General features: G+C 43.0%; 1 protein-coding gene across 3 annotated transcripts in view; it reads right to left on the bottom strand.

Moving 5' to 3' along the window:
* Positions 1-2,162: 2,162 nt before the first annotated feature.
* The window catches only part of TSPAN5 (tetraspanin 5), a 180,729-nt gene continuing 159,199 nt past the window's right edge, over positions 2,163-23,692 (bottom strand). Inside the window, exons 3-8 of one of the 3 annotated variants that reach the window (XM_055296948.2) lie at positions 18,793-18,939; positions 13,482-13,652; positions 10,163-10,288; positions 7,887-7,934; positions 7,663-7,779; positions 2,163-4,344 (exon numbers count right to left, since the gene is read on the bottom strand). In XM_055296948.2, coding sequence (XP_055152923.1) covers positions 4,279-4,344; positions 7,663-7,779; positions 7,887-7,934; positions 10,163-10,288; positions 13,482-13,652; positions 18,793-18,939 — 675 coding nt within the window. In that variant the 3' untranslated portion in view covers positions 2,163-4,278. Of the gene's footprint in view, positions 4,345-7,662; positions 7,780-7,870; positions 7,935-10,162; positions 10,289-13,481; positions 13,653-18,792; positions 18,940-23,692 lie in introns of all 3 variants that reach the window. The other 2 variants (XM_055296949.2, XM_055296950.2) reach the window with 2 other exon arrangements.

Genomic DNA, 23,692 nt, shown 5'->3' with positions numbered 1-23,692 from the left:
CCTCCTGCCCCAGCCTCCTGCCCCAGCCTCCAGAGTCGCTGGGAGTACAGGTGCATGATGCCAGGTCCAGCTAATGAAAAAAATTTTTTTTTTCATTTTTTTAAGACATGGGGTCTTGCTATGTTGCCCAGGCTAATCTTGAACTCCTGTCCTCAAGCAATCCTCCTGCTTTGGCCTCCCAAAGTGCTGGGATTACAGGTGTGAGCCACCTTGTCTGGCCTAAAACTGTAATTTTATAAACTTTTTGTGGCAAACCCCTCCAAACAAAAAGGCTCGGGTGAGTCTAAGGATGGCTTTGCTCCAGGTTCAGAGTTTGGCTTCTCTGCCCTGCTCCCTGCCCCTACCCACCCCCTCACCCCCCCCCCCACCCCCATCTGACTGCCTTGTCTGTTATCATGTGTAGATTTTCTATGGATTTTATTGTGTCATCACGGTAAAGCCAATGTTAATGTATTTTTCAGGCAAATGCTGCGCTTTCCTCCTCAAAGACTAGGCTTCTCACTCCAGAAGCGGGCAGCACCTAGAAGCAGCCCCATGGCTTCACTGGAGAGAGCTCTGGCCATGAAACCCTGCTGGCCAGCGTTTATGGAGGGCTTCCCAGTTCTTCATTGGAGGTCTAAACAGGATTTCCCTAGAGAAGGAGAGCTTCGTGGAATAAATGACAAAGAGAGTTGGGGTGGCCTGCCAGGTCACTGGGCTCCAGCTCCTCATTGTTCAGCCCACAGGCTTCCCAGGGCGCCTGTCCAAGCCAGCCGGAAACAGACGAAACTGCAAAATCACTCCATTCCTGCCCACACAAACACAGGGAAATGAATTATCACTTTGCATAAGAAACCTCCGAGAGACACTTTAAGGATCCCCTTGAGGAAAGGACAACTGGGACCTGTGGCAGGAGGGCTGAAAGAAAAGTCCAGGTTTATTATTCCCTGGGAGAAGGAAGAGGAAGAACAAAGGAAATGCATTCCTTTAAGTACTTCATGATGCAAAATTCTTTTTAATTCCTGAGTTCATGTTTAAAAACTGTGTATTTTTAAATTATAGAAGCAATGATGTTAGTGGTAACCAGTCCAACAACAGAAATAAAGAGAAATTTAATAAGCTTCCCCTAAAGTCTACCTTCTACACACTGAAGAAACTTCCTCCAAGTTTTTGAGTTTTATAGACAAAAGCATCCTTTTATTTCTGAGCTGTCATTTTTGTTTTCCTTTGTTGGCTTATAGTTTGCAACAAGCAAAGAGGGCCAATGTAGACAATGTAAACTCAAGAAGCAGGGATTGGCCATCTCCAATCATCACTGATAAATTTCCTTAAAATGAAAATAACATTGTTGTTTCAAATATCCGAGAAATGAGGCAAAATGTTTCTTGAACAAGTCTGACACTATGATGTCAGGATCTAAGTGTGCTGTATGAACCTTAAAATTTGTTTTCATTTGATCTTTGAAAAAAGTCTTTAATCAGTTCTAACGACGGAAGTCTTCTTCTGCAGTGATAATTCACAATGAAAGACATTTAAGCTGACATTTCTCTAATGGGTTTTTAGGATTCCAGCTCCAAGGGACTGTGAGAAATTATTTTCTTATAAAAAAGGTTGTGAATATTATCAACATTTATCTAAGCCCATAAGTCATAAATCCTACCAGGCATTAAATTTTCAAGGGAGCTTTTAAAACATAGATACCCCGTCTTCCACTCCAGAACTGCTAGGGGTAAGTAAGGTCTGGGGAATCTGTATTTCACATGTTCCCCCAAGTGATTGTAACCAGCAGATGACCTCATGGGCAGGGATTTCCTACATACGAGGCCCTGGCCTCTGTGTCTTGTCAGTCAGCATTTGTAAGTACAAAGGAACCTTTCCCTTCCCAACTACAAAATCTTACCTTTCTGTTTCCCCTCCTAGAGAAATGGATCAGAGCAATGCTTCTCAAAGTGTAGTTCCCAAACAAGCCGCAAACAGCATCACCTACGATCTTATCAGAATACAAATTCTCCAGCCCCACCCCAGACCTACTAAGTTAGAAATTATGGGCATGGAGCAAATGCATTCATGTGTTTTAACAAGTCCTCCCAGTGATTCTGACACCTGCTAAAGTTTGAGAAGCACTGGATTCGAAAATTTCACAGTTTCAAGAAAGAAGTAATGAAGAAAGACACAACTCCATGTAAGGTAGAACCAAGTTTATTAATGACAGCCTTTATTACAATCACTCTCAAGTGTAAAAAATAAAGGGTGATTAATATTTAAAACTCACTCGGACTTGGCTGTTTGGCCTTTCAGTGGATGTGCCAAAGGGCAGGGATCTTGCCTGATTCTGAATCAACTGGGCAGATGGAGTTCACTGGAGAATGAGGCAATCAACAAAAAAGACAAACGATGCCAACTGGAGAGCTCGTGTCTTCTCCATGTTGGAAGGACATTACAAAATGGCAACTGTGGTGGGGGCAGAGATGAAGTGAGACAACCTTACAGTCAGAGTAAGACGTGAACACCTCTACCTATACAGAGACAAAAACACACACATGCAGAGCCATACACACACCCAAACAGTGAACACAGTTTTGAAAATAATTTCCTTTCTGTCCTTTCTCTGAGCAGACTGACACATTCATCAGCCACCACCATGCAACACGGGGCTGAAATGGAAAACCTCGCTTAATTTCCACAAAGTATGCTAGCTGGCTACCCAGTTATGTGCTGGCAAATCTGTCCGCACTGAAAAATGTGCCTGTGGTTTTCCCAGCGTTCCACAGACTGATATCTGCTCCCCACAAGGGCAACATCCGGTGGACACCAGCTGGATTAAAATCTAGAGGGCAAAACTCGTCCCTCCCACCTAAAGTGGGGGGCAGGAGCGGCAGCACCAGGAAGTGGTTTCCCACTTTGTGTTACAGAGTACTTGCCCCAGTTCAACGCATTCCCCTCCAAAGTATTTGTGCTTTGATACCATCCTGATGGTTAGTCTGCAATGAGAACTGAAGGAGCTATGGCCATGCACTATTTTCTTTTTTTAACAAAAGCAAACTAAAACTGGAGGAAGAAAAAGAAACCATTAGAAGCTTTTGACTGGGTCAATGTTGTTTCAAAATTGGGTTTAATTCCATTCAAAGAGAAAGAAGGGGAGGGTGCAGAAGAGGCCACTCAGATCGACTCTGGAAGAGATCATCGAGACCAGGGAAGCATTTGGATGGGAGGACATGCCACAACCTCCCAAGGCTGTGAACCTAGGAAATAAGTGCTGACCAAATAACATATTTCAATATTTGTAGAAAAGCTGGCAGGAAAGGGAGATGATGGATTCAGATTCACAGGTCATGCAGGTTAAGACTTAATCAAAAATTAATGCTTGAGCTGAGTCAGAAAACACTAAAATTTAAGTGGAACCATATCACAGCTTTCACCTTTGGAAGACGAAAAACAACAAACATACAAAACAAAATGACCCAGAGTATTCCAGTTTCCAAAAATCCAACTGCTAATTTTGGCAGGGTGAGAAGAAGGGGGTATTTAACTGATACCTCTTCATTAACCTCATTTTCTCCATGAATTTCACTGATAAACAAAGCTCAGGCCTACTTAGAAAAAAGATCAGTCCTGCTAAAATACAGCCTCATGAAGTCTTCCGACGCCCTTGCTCGGTACACATGAAATACACAACTTCTCTTATAAGGAGACTTTCCAGGATAGACCAAGTGTGCTCGCCCAAGTGACTTGCTGAATACCATCACAAAATCTGAACCCAAAGACGAGTTGTTTTCTTCTTCAGATGAGAGTTGCAAGTGTTTCCTAAAATGTACGTGGAGGGATGCCGACAAACCACTGCCCTCCCAGGTAAGGGGCTGAGTCTTTGAAGAGATGCACTCCTTCAGGCCATGGTACAGAAGGTGGTCCGTCCAAGGTGTGGCGAAGAGCAAAGCTACCTCTCCCAGCCCTCCAATTATGGAAGACGAGGACAAGACTGTATTTTCTGCACATTCAAGTACATCTGGGTCCCCCACCCTCCCTTTTTTCTTTTTTTGGTAAGCATCCAACTGTCCATAAATTCATGGCTACAGTAGAGATTCACGGCACAATGACTTTCATACTGGTTATTTTTTTTTTTTTAATTCTGTCAGTGAGCAGCATTTCCCAGTTTTACACTCCCCTAATGGCAGCTCCATTAGGCGAGACTGCAGGCTGCATCTGTGATTAGGTCCGTGCAGCTTGAAGATCAGTTCCGCACGCGGGAGGGTCCCGAAAGCTGGGTCTGTCCAGTGTCTTGCAGCAGCGGTTGCAGGGACTCTACCAGCTTGCCCTGACAGCTTCGATATCGCTAACCAAATTCTGGGCCAGGCATATCCCAAAAATCTGAGAAAGGAAGAAAATGTGAGTCAAACAGTGAACTGACACTCATAACTTTTTTCCCTGGCCACTGTGTCCCATTTTTTTAAAATTGTTGATTTTTGAAATTTAAGATGTCATTCATATGTGGTAAAAAGCATCCTTGTAATGTGTATAATTCAGTGGCTTTTAGTATATTCACAAAGCTATGCAACTATCACCACTATCTAATCACAGAACATTTCATTACCCCAAAAAGAAACCCTGCACCTGTGAGCAGTCATTCCCATCCCACCATCCCTACAGACCTGGCAACCACTATTCTACTTCCTGCCTCCGTGGATTTGCCTCTTCTGGACATTTCGTATCAAGGGAATCATATAATATTGGGCTTTTGTGACTATCTTTTTCATGTAGCAAAATATTTTCAAGGTTCATATACATGTACTATTAATCTATTCCTTTTGATGGCTGAATGATATTCCATAGCATGATATGCCCCATTCTGTTTATCTGCTCCTCAGTTGGTGGGTATTTGCATTGCTCTCACATTTTGGCAATTATGAGTAATTCTGCTATGAACATGAGCATACAGGTTTTTGGGTAAACACGTTCTCAATTCTTTTGGGTACACTTCTAGATGGTAGCACTATATTTAACTTTTGAGAGACTGCTAAATTGTTTCCCAAAGAGGTTGTAACATTTTCATTTCCATCAGCAACATACGAGAGTTTCATTTCCTCCACATCCTTGCCAATACTTGTTATTGTCCATCTTTTTTATTCTAACCACTTTAACGAGTATGAAGTATGTGGCTTTGAATTGCATTTCCTTAATGACTACCGACGTTGGCATCTTTTCATGTGCTTATTAGCCATTTTAATCTTTAGAGAAATGCCTGTTCAGATCCTCTGCCCGTTTTTTTTGTTTGTTTGTTTTTTAATAATTTAAGAGACCGGGTTTTGCTCTGTTGCCTAGGCTGGAGTACAGCGGCGTGATCACAGCTCAGTGCAGCCTCCTGCCTCTGCTTCCCAAGTAGCTGGGATTACAGGGACAAGTCACCATGCCTGGCTGCCCATTTTTAAGTTATTTGTTATTTTATTAAGTTTTAAAAATTCTTTTATTTTCTAGATACTAGGAGTTATCTTTTCACTTTCTTGATGGTATCATTTTCGGCACAGTTTTAAATTTTGAAGTCCAATTTATTTACATTTGTTTCATTGCTTATGCTTTTGATGTCATATCTAAGAAGACACTGCTTAATCCAAAGTCACAAATATTTATGGCTATGTTTTCTTCTGGAGTTCTATAGTGTTGGCTCTTATATTTAGGTCTTTGCTTTATTTTGAGTTAATTTTTATATATGGTGTGAGTTAGTCTAAACTCATTATTTTGCATATCCAGTTTTCCCAGTACCATTTGTTGAAATGACTGCTCTTTCCCTATTGAATGGTTTTGGTTCCCTTGTCAAAAATCAACTGACCATACACGTACGAGCTTATTTCTTCTTCCTTTTTATTTTTTATTTTTGAGACAGGATCTTGCTCTGTCACCCAGGCTGGAGTGTAATGGCGCGATCTCAGCTCACTGCAACCTCCCAGGCTCAAGTGATCCTCCCTCCTCAGCCCCACAAGTAGGTGGGACCACAGGCATGCACCATCATGCCGAGCTAACTTTTGTGTATTTTGTAGAAACAGTGTTTTGTCATGTTTCCCAGGCTGTTTTGGAACTCCTGAGCTCAAGTGATCCACCTGACTCAACCTCCCAAAGTTTTGGAATTACAGGCATGAGCCACTGCACCCGGCCTTATTTCTTCTTTTTAATTATATATTATTTTTTCTTATTTTTTTTTAGACAGAGTCTTGCTCTGTCACCCAGGTTAGAGTGCAGTTGCATAATCACGACTCACTGCAGCTTCAACCTTCTGGGCTCAAGCAATCCTCCCACCTCTGCCTGCTGGGGAGCTAGGACCACAAGCATGTGCCACTACATTTGGCTAATTTTTTTATTTTTACTTTTTGTAGAGACAAGGTCTTGCTATGTTGCTCAGGCTGGTCTTGAACTCCTGGGCTCAAGCCATCCCCCTGCCTTGGTCTCTCAAAGTGCTGGAATTACATCCATGAGCTACCACACCTGGCCTGGTTTTATTTCTTGATTTTTCAATTTTATTCCACTTCTCTATATGGCTAATCTTACTCAAGTACACACTATGTTGATTACTATGTTTAGTACATGTTTGTACTAAGTTTTGAATTGGGTAGTGTGAATTCTCCAACTTTGTTTTACTTTTGCAAATTTGTTTTGGCTATTATGGGTTCCTTGCTTTTCCATATGAATTTTAGGATCAGCTTGTCCATTTTTGCTAAAAAGTGGTTACAATTTTGATAGGGATTACACTGAATCTGTAGATCAACTTGACGAGTGTTGTTACCTTAATAATATGAAGTTTTGCAATTGTGAACAAGGATATCTTTATATTTACTTAGGTCTTCTTTAATTTGTTTCAACTATGTGCTCTTAGGAAAGTATCACACCAACAACATGAAGAGTCCAGCTCTGAAGACTGGCCAGGAGGAAAAGCGGGTGCTCCCTTTCTTCACTAGCACTTTGGCAAGGTAGTTTAGGGAGAGAAAGCGTTATGACATCTCTGTGAAACTTCCCAAAACCTTAACGTCACCACTGAGTTCTACTTCTAACTATGCATGTTTGACTCAGTTGCCACAATGCAGTATTATTGCGCACATGTAAACGATGGAATGCCAGCAGGCAACTACTGATCTAATTAATGTCTCCATCTTAGAAAAAGACAAGGTTTCCTAAAGTATTTCATGATAGTAGCATCTAAACTCAGACAGAGCTTTAATAAAACACAAACCAGGCCGGGCACGGTGGCTCACGCCTGTAATCCCAGCACTCTGGGAGGCCGAGGCAGGCAGATCACGAGGTCAGGAGATCGAGACCATCCTGGCTAACATGGTGAAACCCCGTCTCTACTAAAAACACAAAAAAATTAGCCGGGCGTAGTGGCAGGCGCCTGTAGTCCCAGCTACTCTGGAGGCTGAGGCAGGAGAATGGCGTGAACCCAGGGGGCGGAGCTTGCAGTGAGCCGAGATCGCGCCACTGAACTCCAGCCTGGGCGACAGAGCAAGACTCCGTCTCAAAAAAAAATTAATAAAATAAATAAATAAATAAAACACAAACCAAATCGTTTAGGTCTGTTCCTCAGCCCTCCAATTTGTCTTAAAAACTATGACAACCAAGGTTTTTAAGCAAAGCTCCGATCCTGGCAAGGGCTCTCCCAGGGCATTATTTCCCTGTGATATCCATCAAGGACCCTTATCTTACCTGCAGCAATGCAATGCCTATGAAAATACCAGCAACGATGGTTAAATTGTCCTGCAACCACTTCTCAAACTGGGGCACACAGCCTTTCGTGTAGATTACAATCTGCTGGTCAACTTCCTTCACAAGGGAAGAGGAGAGCACATTGTCACAGATAGAGCACCAGGCACAGGCCAAAGCTCCTCCAACACCCTTTGTGCTAAGCAACAACATGAGATTCCACTTACTGGTTTTTGCCTGGCATCATAGCCACACTGAGTGTTGATGACATCTTCCTGGTGAAGAAAGGAAAGAGAAAAGTGAAATTTACTCATTAGACAGAAAGCCCACCTGTAAATCAGCAGAAGACTTCTGTTCCGCATTAGTAATAAAATGTGTATCTGGGCACAAAGACTGCAGCACTGTGTTAAACACTTTATATACATGATCCCACGTCATTACTGTGACAATCTTCAGAAGGAGGTATTAAAATATGCCCTATTTTACAAATAAGGAAAACTAAGGCTTGGGGAATATCAGAAAAGACAAGTCTATCACACAGGAGGCTCAAGATTCAAAGTGGTGCCAACCTCAAGAAGCTTATGGGATTTAGGGAACTGGAGACACAGATAAAAAACATAACTTAAAGGACACAGTAAATCTTCATGTATCCTCTTTTGGATGGACTGCTACTTTTTAATCTATGTACTTCTATGTTACTTAGATGGTTTATCAATGAGCTTTTAATAATTAAAAAACAAAACAATGCCTCGACCACATAATCACATGGACAACCTGACGTCTCACGCTGATCAGAAACATGGTTCCACTTTTTCGGGTTGTTTATTTTCCTCCTCTGCGGGGTGTGGGGCAGATTTTATTAGCTTAGAGTGCAAGGAATGAGCTAGCTCTGCCCAGAGGATCTGTAGGTGAAAGGGGAAGCATTAATGCCTCTGAGAATATAGAATTCTCCCAAGGGAGTGTTCACGTGGGACAGGAACTGGCGACAGGAGGCACACTGTGTGGCACCCGCTGGCCAGTGCAAGGCCACCAGGATGAGCCCCCCTCAAGCTCTAAGTGGGCAGTCTGCTGCCATGTGGCTCTCCTCAGAAGGGAGAGGAGGTATGAGCTGGTGGGAAGGGCAGCTGGCGGGGCAGCACAGTCCTTAGTGACTTTGTCTCCTCTTTCAGACCAAGAGAAACAGCTGAGGTGGTCCCCTGGGGGCAGCCTGCAGGGAAGTTCTGCTTTTCCACTCCAAGACCATAGCTCCTTTTAAGAGCCCCACAGCCTCCACTGTAAGAAGGAGCATCCCCACCGAGCTCATCAGCACCCACTCGGCTCTGCTTCTGGGGGGTAAGGGCGAGCCTTGGGGAGTACATCTGGAGACTGCAGGGCCAGAAACAGTTGAGGAGTCCCAGAAGGGCTCTGCAGTTAGGAGCACACAGAGATGTGTGGAATAACCTCTCATGTTTGTCATTCTAACACTAGAGAGTTACCTTTTTTTTTTTTTTTTTTAAAGAAATGTGGTCTCACTCTGTCACCAGGATGGAGGGCAGTGGCATGATCATGGCTCACTGCAGCCTCAAACTCCTGGGCTCAAGTGATCCTCCTGTTTCAGCCTCCAGAGTAGATGGACCACAGGTGTGTGCCACCACACATGGCTAATTTTTAAATTTTTTTGTAGAGATGGGGTCTCACTATGTTGCTCAGGCTGGTCTTTAACTGCTGGGCTCAAGGGATCCTCCCACCTCAGCCTGCCAAAGTGCTGGGATTACAGGTGTGAACTACTATGCCTGGCTTAAGAATTGCATTTTAAGTCATTCTATATATCAGGCATGATTTGACCCAAAATATAATCAAACCTGTGGCAAAAGTGAGTGATTTATAAATAGATTTTATATTTTATTCTTTTTTATAATAAAATGCAAACTGCATGACTGTAGTCATGATGACATTCAGGAGTCTGGGTAGCTGTGGTCTTCCTACACAGCAGTCCAGCCCTATCTTGTCTCAAACTCTCCCTCCTACTCCTAATAGTTCCCCTAGAACTAAGCCAAAAAGAAAAGGGTTACTAACCCCAAACCAATGCAGAGAGCTCTCATATGAGCCTGCCCTTCCCATAAAGAAAGGCTAACAGATGATACAGGCAGGTTGCCTGGGTATCATATTCCACTCCATTGCCTGCTAGCAGTGCAAGCTTGGGAAAGTCACTTACACCTCATGTGCCTTGATTTCTTCCCCTGAAAAGGGAGGGTAATGGTGGTATCTGCCAGTAGGAATGTGCCCAACTTAAATGAGCCAACGCACATAAAGGCTTAGAATAGGAACCAGCACACACTGCTAAATTAATGCCAGCAATTATTACTCCTACTAGGAAGATTTGAGCACTATACCCCCTACAGGAGCTACAAATAGGAGTAACCAGGTAAGAAGAGGTTTCAACCAAAAAATCACTTTGCTCGTCCCGTGCACACTCTCGGCATGATGTACAGAGTAGGCCAATAGTTCGCTGGCATTCACTTACTGCGGGATCTTTAGTGCAGCAGGAGAATGGAACGCCACATCGCTCTCGACTTGCATTGGAATCTGTGCAATTGAAGTAAATATTTAGGTTCCAATCATCAGCTCCAAAAGCCCCACAGCACTGCCACTAGAGCAAACAGGAAAGAATTAGAACATCCCAACGTGGAGGCAAGCAGGCGCCTACACTCACATCTGCCGAACGACACCCAGCTTCTGCCAGCTCTGACCTTCTTTTCTGTCCCAGACTTTATTTTTAAGCCAAACTGAACCTAAATGGCCCATATAAAATCTTCCAAATTAATTAGGGCTGAAGGTTTGTAGGGATGTGTTGGCACGTGATTTAAACAACTGATGAGACCTGTGGTGTTAGGTGGAAGAAGGGCAGAGCAGCTGTACAGCAGGGCTCAGTTAGAACAAGATCTGTTTGGCTTGGGTACGTCATTCTAGAAGGAGAAACAAGAACATTCTAGAAGGGTAAATAAGACACGAACAACAGTGGTAGTGACTGAAGGAGGCAACTGGGGTTATGGGTGGGCTACCTATAGGCTTACTTTTTCAAATTTTTGATCTCTACATTCTAATAGTTTTTTAAAGATCTATTTTGTTTTATGGAGTGCAGGGAGACCCCCTGAAACTATTGCTACAGAATAAAAGATGAAATGCTCCTGATTATTGTAAATACAACATTGCATGCAGAATTGTGTAAAGACAATGCCAGGTTGGGCTGCCAGAATGAGCCAACAGCGCGTGATGTGCTTCCCCCTGCAGGGAGCCTATGAATGGATGTGCAGTCAGGGAGGTTTCACATCACCAAGATTCCTATCCCAGAAGAGCAGATGTTCACAGCTCTGGGAATAGAATGTGACCCTTGTGGAGAGCCTATAAACGGATGCATGGGGGGCACCTGTCCATACGGATAAGATAGGGCTATAAACGCCCTCATCTTGCCATGGCTTTTCTAGATCTCTTTAGGGTTAAGGCATACTCCCTTCTGAGAATTTCTGGTCTAACTGGTTGTCTAGCTTCAATCCCATTTCTATGGATTGTTTGTAACCGGCTTTTGTTGCAACTGTTGTTGCTGATTAATATCTTGCTAATCATAGGTTATGGAAAGACTGTGTTTCTGTTTTAAGGCTCTGTTAGAAATTACTGATGCACACACTATATTGTAAATTCTTATCCCTGTATACTGTACTTCTGCATACAGATGTTATGTTAAAGAATTACTTCATACCCATGTGCCCATCTCACCTCATAATCAAATGATCCTAAATCCCTCACTAACCTACCCCCGCCCTCACTAAACTTAATAATAAATTCTGGTATATCCAGTGCATTGTTGGCACTGCTGGATCAGAAGGCGGTGACTCCCCTGGACCCAGCTTTCACTATCTTGTATGTGTCTATTATTTCTCGACCTGCCGACACGCCTGGGAACAGAGAGAGCCCTGTTGCATTGCAGGCTGCTGGCCAGATCCCACCAATAATGGAGGTATAACTGACATACAATAAATTGCACATTTTAAAGTATACAATTTGATAAATTTTGACATCTGTATATGTCACAAAAACATCACCACAGTCAATGGATATATAGTTGATATATCCATCACCACCAAAAATTTTAGAGGTTAACTTTTCATCATATTTGTTTCTACTCTGAATTTGTTTAAAAACAAGTACATGTGTTCTACATTTTCAAGTTTAAAAAGTCAGTCTTCCAATTAAAATATAATAAAATAAGCAGTTAAATTCAGTGGTTCTTAAATGGGGCCTGAGTCAAAGGCTACCACATAAGCCCCTTCCTCACTTCCCTGGGATGCACTTTCTCTCCTTCTCTGAGTTAAATAAATATCAAGCCTCAACCATTTGAAGACTTTCCAATAGCTATTTCTAAACATTACATTCCATGATGCGAAAAGAAAATCACATGAAACTGTAGTATTTCCATATAAGGCACACAGCACTCCAAGACAACATGGTCCTTCCAGAGCTTGAGTCGTGCATTTCGAGGTGTGTCCACAAAGCTCCATCAATGTGTCATGCAAACCAGTCAGGAATAATGCCTGGAAAGGGATTATTAGGAATAATGCCTGCACCCATTAGGACCTAATAAAACAGTGAAGTCAGCTGAGGACATGAATCAGGGCTTAATTTCCCACTTAAGGTACAGCTTACTCCAGGACGAAATGTTGCTGCCACTGAACAAAACCACATAACCTAGCTTAGTCCTGAGTGCCTAAGGAAGGGGGTGGCCTCCCTCATAACGAGTGTTGACATGGCTGCTGCCTCTCTTCATCACAGGCAGAAAACTGTCCAACCCCAAGAAGGCTACCGTTCACTGGGCTTCTGCTTGCCCTCTGGTCCTGCCATATACATGAATGCCACAGACACCACTGTCTAAGTCCAAGCTCAGCCTACCCGACTTTTCAGTGCAGGTATATAAAGACCTGCAAGTTTGTAGGAACCCTAACGCCTTAGCCTAATATAAAAACATGTATGTCTCATTAATGTCATAATATCCCTGTGAGTTAGACAGTAGCTAATATTATTTCCATTTTACTATTGGGGAAATAGGTCAAGGTCCTGGGACACCAGGGTCCCTTATCAGATTTTGGCACTAGACCTGTGTCTTTTGGTCCCTTGCATTCTGAGTGAAACGGGACATCTGCTGCTTTGCTGGCACTGAAAGAGCCATTTCACAGGCATGCTCAGAGACCGGAGGGAGTGGCCTGGACTCCAATGCTCAGGGATCGGAGGGAGTGGCCTGGATTCCACCGCGCAGATTCTTCACTTGTTAGAAGCCACTAGGACTTAGGAGTTTCTAAGCTTTTGCTTTTAACTGCATGTGCAATAATAGTATTTGGATAGGCACATTTTAGGAACTTTGTGGCAAATTATTCTGTTGATAAGTAGATTATTATGAGCTGTGAAATATCAAGGAATACCAAAAAAGGGGGCAAGGGATAAGAAAGAATCCATATTTAATAACCAAATAAAACTTTAAACCTGGAGCAAAAAAATGTTCCTCAAATGCAAACAGGAAAGGACAGCCATGATCAGAACTTTTTGCTCAAGTGTTTTCTTCTTTGTTCCTCTAACTTAACAGAAGTTGAAACAAGTGAAAATAGGACATTTCCACTTAGAATACAAATCCTGTAAGTCACAGAGCAAGCCGGAAAATAATAAACAAACAAACAAACACCCATGCAGAATAGTCAGGTAGTTTCCAGCTGGCAGATGCAGAAACCAGGAGGGATATTCACCGGGGTCATTGTTCAGAGAACTTTTAACTTGAAAACAAACCACTTTAAACTTACATATTCCTGGGTGAAGTCTATGAGGTTTTGCAAATCAATGTCATCCCGATATGCTCTGATGTTGTTGTTTATAAAGAAATACAGCTGGTCTTTGATCCAGTCTTTGAAAACAAATGCTAGAACTCCGGCAGTGAGCTCCAGGAAGAAAATAATTCCCAGGAACACAGAAAACTAAGACAAAGGACATATACACAGAGAACAGTTAAAAGGGCTATTTTGATCATATATAGCTAAATGGTTCCTTTCTAAACAGGTTTGTAATTACATTGGATTGTTACACATCTCCAAAGCAGATAATCTTCACTTTCTGCTGATTCATTAATAGAATATTACACTCCAAGAAAGGACTTTTAAAAATCATTTCATAATCACATTTTAGGGTCTCTAGTGTTCCATTTGATAATTAACCAACAAAGCCCATAAGCAAACATGGATAATAAGAATTTCTCATTAGACCCACATTAAGGCCTAATTAATTTCTCATGATTAATGTACTGCCAGATGCTTGTAACAATGACCTGCCCCTATCTCTAGTAAGCTTCTGTGACTTGAAAGATAGATTATTCCAATATTTTAAGATTGCCTGTCATTTGTTACTGTGGCCTTGATTCTCTATGCAATATATTCCTTTTATGGATTCAGGCACCATTTTAATTCTCTTTTGCACCTGCTATACAGGGTAAAATAACAGATGTGTTCATCTTAGATGAAGGGGTCAAAGAGGAAGTAGTGGGGTGGGCAATGACTGTGAAATGAAAGTTATTTCCCATCATAAAAACAAAATGAAACCCCTGAGTTGAGGGCTTTCCTGGGAATGCTAGCTGTGCTTGCCTTCCTCTAGGAAGCATGGGCCCCAGTGACATTTTAAGTGACATCAAAATGCAGCCAAGGGGAGACTTCCGCTTAATGTAGACAACAAGGGTTTTAAAAGAGGGGCTCAAGACCATGAGGCAATGTGGTAACTGCCCGTAACTCTGGAGAAATTCCCCTTCCATCTAGAAGACTCAGAAGAGTCTCAGCTTAGTCATATCGACTTACTGCTCACGCCCACTGTTTTTTCCACCTCCTACCATCCTGTATTCTTAACCTTCTCAAACTTTGTTGTTAAAACAGATTATGAGAAATGAGTTGTGAAGGACCAGAGGGTACACTGTGGGTAAATTTCTGGTGACAACAGCAGAGAGGGTGACATGGGGCCACAACTGCTGGGCAGAGGTCCTGAAGGCCACGTGCAGAACAGTGAGCAGCTGAGGAGGCAGGGGGTGCTCATGTGGTCTGCGGTTCTATCTTCAGCAAGCAGACAAGGAGCTGCCAGCCAAGATAAAAATGTACTGGGGAGGGGTGCAAAGGAAACAACAGTTACTCATTAAAAGAACAAAAGACAAAAAGCGTTTATTCATTCAGCAAACACCTACTGAATGACCCACAATGGGTCAGGCCCTGGGGTAGCTGGGCTTTGCAGAAACAAGGATGAGTAAGAACATACCCCTTGCCTTCAAAGATGTCCCAGTCTTACGTGATTAGGGAGACTAGGCAGGGAGTGGGTATCTGCAGACGTTAGATGTCTGTAGATCTGGCAGTATTTGTCTAGGGTGCCAAGTACTGCTCTGTGAGGGTGGGCACGGGAGGAGGGGTGGAAGGTGGAAATAAGTGTTTGGCAAAGTTTTTGGACTCCCAGGTTAAGGCCCCAATTCTAGACCCTCCAGCTCAGCCCTTCAGGTTTCCCTAGAGTTCCTGGTTATATATCCTTCATGAGTTCGCCAGAAATGGAATTTAAACAGTTCTTAATTATCATCAGTGATGCCAATAATTTCAATTTAAACTTTCCCCAATCTAGAAAAATGAACAGAAAAAATATCACACCGCTTCTGCTCAATGCCTACCCTACAGTGTAAATAACTCCCTGCCCTGTATTAGGCCCCACCTTAAGCATGTAAATATGAATTATGAATTACCACAGTACAGAAATGACAAAATTATAGCTAGCATGCGTGACATACACAGGAAACACCAAGTCAGGGAAAGATTTTAATTCAGTTTTTGTTCTCATCTCCATAAAGGTTAAGTGCATTTTCCAGTTCCCCTGGTAAATTTTCTCTTCATGTTACATAATATACAATACCAAAAATTGAGTCCAAATTCAATTCATATAAAATATTTGGTGGATACCTACATGCCCCAGGCCCTGTTGAGCTAATTTCCTCTATTTCCAAAGGTGCAGAGACTGACTCACAGGCTTCATCCTAGAGCCTCGGTCAACCAAGAAGGTCTATTTCCATTTTGCAGTATCTTAGTTCCTAGATTTTTCCCTCAACAATTCTCCTAGGGGCATCAGATCTTTAGAGTTATTTGGAGTCCTGTGGACGTTTACTTACTACTTATCTCATACCTCCTGTTCGAAGATTATTCCAGGCCAGTTTTTATTGTTTGTCCTAAATGGAGAGAGGCCATTTAAGATATTTTCCAAGTCTTAAAAGCCAAGAAACAACGCAATTCTCTTCATTTCCAACATGAGACTTTGTAAATTAAGGTGCTGATTTAGAGAAATGTGTAGTTTTCTGCCTATTCAGTTAACACTGGACTCTTCAACTATAAGGAATGATAAACTATATTAAAGGGCCACCACTATAAATGAAACTATATTAAAGTAAATCACAAGGGGACTGAGCAGGTGCAGTGGCTCATGCCTGTAATCCCAGCACTCTGGGACGCTGAGCCAGGTGGATCACTTGAGGTCTGGAGTTCAAGACCAGCCCGGCCAACATGGTGAAACCCCATCTCTACTAAAAAAAAAAAAAAAAAAAAAATACAATTCAGAGGATCCCAGCCAGGCGTGGTGGCTCACGCCTGTAATCCCAGCACTTTGGGAGGCCGAGGAGGGTGGATCACCTGAGGTCAGCAGTTTGAGACCAGCCTGGCCAACATGGTGAAACCCCATCTCTACTAAAAATAAAAAAATCAGCCAGGGATGGTGGTAGGCTCCTGTAATCCCAGCTACTCGGGAGGCTGAGGCAGGAGAATCGCTTGAATCCAGGAGGCAGACGTTGCAGTGAGCCAAGATCACACCATTGCACTCCAGCCTGGGCAACAAGAGTGAAACTTCATCTAAAAAAAAAAAAAAAAAAAGGATCCCACATTTTGGGGCGTGGAGGCCAAAACTGCTAAAATAGTGGCAACAGATGAGTATGACCAGGACCCAATCAGGCTACAGGAAAGCTGGCAAGGTGAGCTGAGCACTGGAGCACTGAGATGCCTCATGCCAAGAAGACTGGTAGGTTGGCAGGTGGAGATCAGGGACAGAGCTCTCCTGGGGCTCCGCAGGTTTCTGACTAGGTGAAGAATGAAGCATTTGGTTGTGTGTGTATGAGAAAGGGAGGGAGAGAGACAGAGACAGAGAGAGAGAGACTCTGTGTGTGTGTATGTGTGTGTGTGTGCGTGTGTGTGTGTGTGTGTGTGTGTGTAGCAAAGGAGGGATCTGGCAGATAAGGCAGATGGAGTCTTAGGAAACTAGCTACAGCCACTGTGGTCCCATGTATCCACAAGAGAGAACCAGCTGCTTGTGAACTTATCTGTAAGACCAGGTACCCCTCGGTTTTCCTTGTTAGAATAAGTCATGCTGGCCGGGCGCGGTGGCTCAAGCCTGTAATCCTAGCATTTTGGGAGGCCAAGGTGGGCAGATCACGAGGTCAGGAGTTCGAGACCATCCTGGCCAACATAGTGAAACCCTGTCTCTACTAAAAATACAAAAAAATTAGCAGGGCGTGGTGGCAGGCACCTGTAGTCCCAGCTACTCGGGAGGCTGAGGCAGGAGAATGGCGTGAACCCGGGAGGCGGAGCTTGCAGTGAGCCGAGATGGTGCCACTGCACTCCATCCTGGGGGACAGAGCCAGACTCTGTCTCAAAAAAAAAAAAAAAAAGAATAAGTCATGCTAATTTTCAGGTTAAATAGCCTCCAAAAGCTTCTCTGAGCCAGAGGTGCTCACAAATGGGCTGCCCTGGGTGGGGCACAGCGTGTACCCTCTTCTCAGGGATGTTTAAGAAAAGACGCCGGAGGATGATGTGGCAGAAATGCTGGGGAAGAGAATCACACATTACATGACTATTGGGCTACTTCTTGGATATGCTTTTTTTTTTTTTTTTTTTTTTAATGAAAATATCCCTGGATGATGATGTGTCAATAAAAGTTGGGAATAACTGTGGTAACAGGAAATACTACACTGCAACTGTTCTCTAGACATCTCCACCATCCTTCCTCAGCAAATGAAGGTGGGTGCTTTGGATCCTTTCTCTGTTCTTAGAAAGGGGAATGGATGCTTTGTATAGAGAGCTATGATTCAGACGCCCACCAGAGTGCCAAGCTCCATGCTGACAGGCACATTTGGCTACATTCAACAACCCTATATAAGATACATAAATGGCACATGCCATTTTCTTCTCCTTTGAAAGGAGTCTCCAACGCAAAGGCTTTTACTTTTCATTCTCTATTTTAACTTTAAATACCAATGAACCTCCTGGTGAAACCTCTCCTCTACATTCACTCAGACAGTGATTACACCAACCACACCACATCTAAAAATTACAAAGGAGAACTTTGTACCAGCTAAGGACAAAGAAGCTTTACCTTTTACTGTTTCTCCATATTTAGCAAAACCTACTGCTTAACAGATTTAATCTGGACAGGCCACAGTCACTGTGCTTTTTTTTTTTTTTTTTGAAACTCCTCAACTGTGCTTTATTCATCACTCTAGTTACCTTATTACTTCCAAAGTTCCAATTACAATGATTTATGTTCTAAGGAGGCAACTTTTTTTTTTTTTTGAGATGGAGTTTTGCTCTTGTTGCCCAGGCTGGAGTGCAATGGCGTGATCTCAGCTCATTGCAACTACTAAATGACGAATTAATGGGTGCAGTCACTGTGCTTTTGCCTGGTTTCTCCAAACCAACGGCCTGCACAGCTCCCCACTTACTATGTGCATTAAAACAGTGGGAAGGAATCACTTAGAAGAAAATATATATATATATCTACCTTAGTCCTAAAGATATCTTAGGGAATGGAATCCAAGTCTGTGATATATATGCACAAAACCTCCATGGATGGCACGGTGGGGCGGTGGGGGTGGCGGTGTACTTATTAAGGAAGCACAACTGGGAATCAGGGCTAGAGAGCTCTCTCAAAAGAAAATAATGACCTGGGCCCTACTTTTGCCAGTGCCTTTGGTACAGCTCACTGTCTTGCCTGTAGATAGGGTGACCTCCTGATGGAAGATAAAGTTTTGGCTCTCAATCTGAGAGTAGAGAGTGGAATACTTACAAACTTGAGAAGGAAAGTGTTTTCCCGTAGCGCTCCAATGCACCCTGCAAATCCCAAAATGAACATCACTCCTCCCACCACAAGGAAGAGCCAAACTGGGTCAAAGCCGCCGAGATCGGTGATGGAAGAGATGTTGGACAGAACTCCCTGGGAGCAGAAAAGAACACACAACAAGGCACCGGGATGTGGGATCAGTTTTCCAACATGTAAAGATTATCGCATTTGTCCTTTCCCCTCCCAGAGAAAACCTTCAGAGGGCATCTGATTATCAGGTATGTGATTAATACTCAAGAGAGGAAAGAGAGAGAGAGAGAAAGAGAAAGAAAGAGTGAGAAAGAAAGAGAGAGAGAGAGAAAGAGAAAAGAGAGAAACAAAGAAAAGGGAGGAAGGGAGGAAGGGAGGAAGGGGGAAGGGAGGAAGGGAGGGAGGGAGGGGGGATGGAGGGAAGGAGGGAGGGAAACTGCTTTCTTTCCAACATCTAAATGTGTTCATATTTTTGGGAAAACTATATGTAGGAAAAAAAAGAAAAAAGAAAAGAAGAGCCCAAGAAACTGTCATTAGACCCTGTATGGAGAAGACGTGGTGTTACCACCTTTGGTTTCAATGTCTGCAAATATAAGTGGTCTTCAGTAAAAACAAACAAACAAAGACAAATGTATAAAAAACACACACACACCCTGACCCCCAGAGAGGGGGGAGGTCATCTTCTATAAGACCCAGTTCACGCAGAAGTTAGACAAATGCCTATTGCAAAGCCCTTGGCATTTCTCAGGAAATAGGGTCGAGCTAGAAGCTGAAAATTAACACAGCACCCGGTCCCGGCTACAAACACCTACAAGTTTTTTTTTTTTTTTCCAAGAAAAAAATCGTACCTCAGGATCTACTCTTGAGCTCCTTAGGAGACCTTTATTAGGCTGAGATCCCAAAAGCCTTGTGTGGTTTGCTCTGGTGGCTGTTCTGCGGCTTGCTGTTGGGGTAGTTCTTACCCCCTTCGAGTTGAAATTTAAATGATTTACAAATCAAAGGTTACTTCCTCACTTTCAACTCATTCTTCTGCCACAAGAACACCAAACGGACCTCGAGTAATTTCACTTTTCCACAAACAATGACATTTCTTTACTGAAATCCCCTCTTCCCTTATGTGTGATACCATATCAAATACCACCCAGAACCTATGTTACAAGATTATTTTGAAACTGTGGATGTGCCTCGGCCTTAAACAGCCAATATCACCAATATTTTAATTTTATTGAAGTTGTTTTGTACTCTCAAATCAAAATACCTCCAGAGCATCACAGTATAGTTTGCTGTAAAGCCTTAATAATAATTAAAAAAAATTGTTTTCAAAGCACTCCCAATAACCTGTAAGAACAGGAAGAAATCATCTGATTTTATACTCAAGGAAAATGGAACTCAGAGCAGTTTGGTGACCGGCTGAAGGTGAAAGACGCCATCGCTTCTTTGAAACCAGTACACAATGTCTATTTCAGTACCAAGCAGGGGCTACACACTTGCTTCCCAGTACTTCCCAGTCAGCACTAATCAACATCTGAACTTAGGAGTTTTAAGTTTTAATCTATTTAAAGGTTGTAGGTAGGAACATTTGGCGAAGCGTATTTCGTTTGTTCTATTTTTCTGTTTCTTCCTTTAGGGGGGTGTCAACTTACGAACAATAATAGGATATTAAGAACAGAATGCATATGGGGAATAAAGAACTCTTAAAATGTAAAACTGAAACCTAATTTTAAAAAGTCTAAGGTTTAATGTCACAGACAAATGGATGAAAAGCTATTAAAGCAATTAGGATTGAGGGTGGATTCATTAACTTCTGAGGTGACATCAAAGAAGGCAACCACACCCTTCACAAGTCTACATAGACCAAAGGTTTGATCCAATTTTGTTTCTTGGGTTTCCAAGCAGTGAACTATGAATATTTACTCCGGGGGGAAAAGGTTGAAAGAAAACACAGAAATGCTCAAACCAAATTCTCCACATACACAAATGACGCTGAGAAAAAACTTGCCAGAGAAGTCGGACAAAATCCAAGCAACAGGCTGGGTGGAGTGGCTCACACCTGTAATCCCAACACTTTGGGAGGCTGAAATGGGAGGATCGCTTGAGGCCAGGAGTTTGAGACCAGCCTGGGCAGTATAGTGAGACCCTTTCTCCACAAAAATAAACTTAAAATAAAAAATCCAAGCAACAGTGCTAAAGGCCCAGGGTTGTTAGGAAACCAGCCTCTCCCCTGACAATGCCTTTAATCACAGATGTTAGTACCTGAAGTTTTCATGTTATGGATCTTGTCAGTCCTGGGAAGAGAGAGAAGACTTTGGGGATACATGAAAACATTCTTAAAAGACTTTAAGTTTAATTATGGGAGAAGAAGACACAGTTAACTTGGCACCAGAAAGAAGAGGTAGCAGTAGCAGAATTGACAGAGAGAAATGTCAGTTCCATCATAAAGAGGCATTTCTAATACTGAGAGACAGGACTAGCTGGATTTCCTAGGCGGACTAAGAATTCCTAAGCCTAGCTGGGAAAGGTGACCACACCCACTTTTAGACACGGGGCTTGAAACTACTCAGCTCACACCCAACCATTAGGTAGTAAAGAGGGCTCACTAAAATACAAATTAGGCTAAAGCAGGAGGTAAAGAAACAGTCAAATCACATATCGCCTGAGAGCACAGGGGGAGGGACAATGATGGGGATATAAACTCAGGCATTCGAGCGGGGAGTGGGCAGCCCCCTTTGGGTCGCCTCCCGTTGTACAGGAGGTCTGTTTTCACTCTATTAAATCTTGAAACTGCACACTCTCTGGTCTGTGTTTGTTCTGGTTCGAACTGAGCTTTCACTCGCCGTCCACCACTGCTGATTGCTGTCGTTGTAGACGCCACCGCTGACTTCCACCCCTCTGGATCTGGCATGGTGTCCGCTTGCTCCTGATACAGCGAGGCGCCCACTGCCGCTTCCAATCGGGCTAGAGGCTTGCCATTGTTCTTGCGTGGGCTAAGTGCCCAGGGTTCATCCTAATTGAGCTGAATAGAGCTATAACACTCACCAAAAGAAGGCTGCCCTGAGAAATACGGGATTCCCCAACAGGGGAGCTGATGCTGTGAACCTTTGTCAACAGCATTCTAGGAAAGATTCCCAAAGTGGATGAGAAATCAGGCCTTAATGACCTTTAAGATTCCTTTCAACTTTAAGACCGTTCTATGATTTCATCCATTTTTAATGGGCTCTTTAGTTGCAGCTCACAAGTCTGAACAAAGATCAGATTGCTCCCAAACCCTCGCCCATGATCCACGGTTGTACATAAAGAGCTCAGTGGGTAACAAAGACAACGATCTGAGCAACTCGGCAAAGCAAGCAACAAGCTAGCAAACATACCTATGCCCGAAATATCAAAATAATCCCTCCCCCAAAGACAAAGAAGTATGATTCCAACTGTCAGGAGATTCCTAGATCATTTGCACTCTCTGGGTTTAATTCAGAGGATGAAAATTGGCTTCTCAGACAAACTCATTTTAATACTTACTCTCTCCAGCCTTCAGAGGCAGTTTTAATTGAGAGGCCTTCAACTGTTTCCAAGGAAACAACAATCATTTGGGGGGCTGAGCTGGACTGCAGACTCTACTTATTTAATCCTAAATTCTGGCAAAGATAGAGCTGCAAACAGATACTGCAGAGTGCTGGGGGGAACTAATCTCCCACAAAGCATAGGAAAGACTACCAAGAACTTTATTTTTAATGGATTCAGAATATACCCACGTAGTTATCAGTTGAAAACTAACTCAAATCTTTTTCTTCCTGGGTGAATATATCCTTTATCTATTTATTTAAAATTATTTTAAAATTTTAAAAAACTGAAATGGACATAAAATTGTATCTATTGGCCGGGCACGGTGGCTCATGCCTGTAATCCCAGCACTTTGGGAAGCTGAGGCAGGCAGATCACGAGGTCAGGAAATCGAGATCATCCTGGCTAACACGGTGAAACCCCGCCTCTACTAAAAATGCAAAAAATTAGCCGGGCGTGGCGGCACGCGCCTGTAGTTCCAGCTGCTCAGGAGGCTGAGGCAGGAGGATGGCCTGAACCCGGGAGGCGGAGCTTGCAGTGAGCCGATACCGTGCCACTGCACTCCAGCCTGGGCGACAGAGCGAGCCTCTGTCTCAGGAAAAAAAAAAAATTGTATGTATTGTACACGTCCATGTTTTGAGGTGCGTGTATGTATAAATAGTGGAATGACTAAATCTGGCTAGTTAGCATGTGCATTACCTCACATAGTTATCATTTTTGTGGTGAGAACACTTTACATCCACTCAGCATTTTTTAAGAATATATTATTAACCATCGTCACTACCTCAAATCTTGAAACACAAGAAGTGAATGTGGAAGTAATGCCCAACGGCCAGTATTTTCTCCTCTTGGGATTAGGCTTACTTACCTAGCAGGAGAGAAAAACAGACTTATTCTTTCATCTGTGCACAATTTCCCAACATTTGCTGAAGAGCAGCAGTTTTACTGCTTTTGACTACACGGAGGGATTGGGAGGCCAAGGTGGGCAGATCATGAGGTCAAGAGATTGAGACCATCCCGGCCAACACAGTGAAACCCTGTCTCAACTAAAAATACAAAAATGAGCTGGGCGTGGTGGTGCGTGCCTATAGTCCCAGCTACTCGGAAGGCTGAGGCAGGAGAATCGCTTGAACCCAGGAGACAGAGGTTGCAGTGAGCTGAGCTGAGATTGAGCCACTGCACTCCAGCCTGGCGACAGAGCAAGACTCTGTCTAAAAAAAAAAAAAAAAAAAAAAATGGGCAACATAATCCTGACAACAGTGATTTGGATTACAAAAATAATGGGGAGCTGACTGTTCAATCTTCTGTTGTCCTAAAGATG

This window comes from Symphalangus syndactylus, chromosome 10, assembly GCF_028878055.3.
Source record: "Symphalangus syndactylus isolate Jambi chromosome 10, NHGRI_mSymSyn1-v2.1_pri, whole genome shotgun sequence".
NCBI lineage: Eukaryota > Metazoa > Chordata > Mammalia > Primates > Hylobatidae > Symphalangus > Symphalangus syndactylus.
Note: the sequence above shows the minus strand (reverse complement) of the source record. Positions and strands in the feature narration are given on the sequence as shown.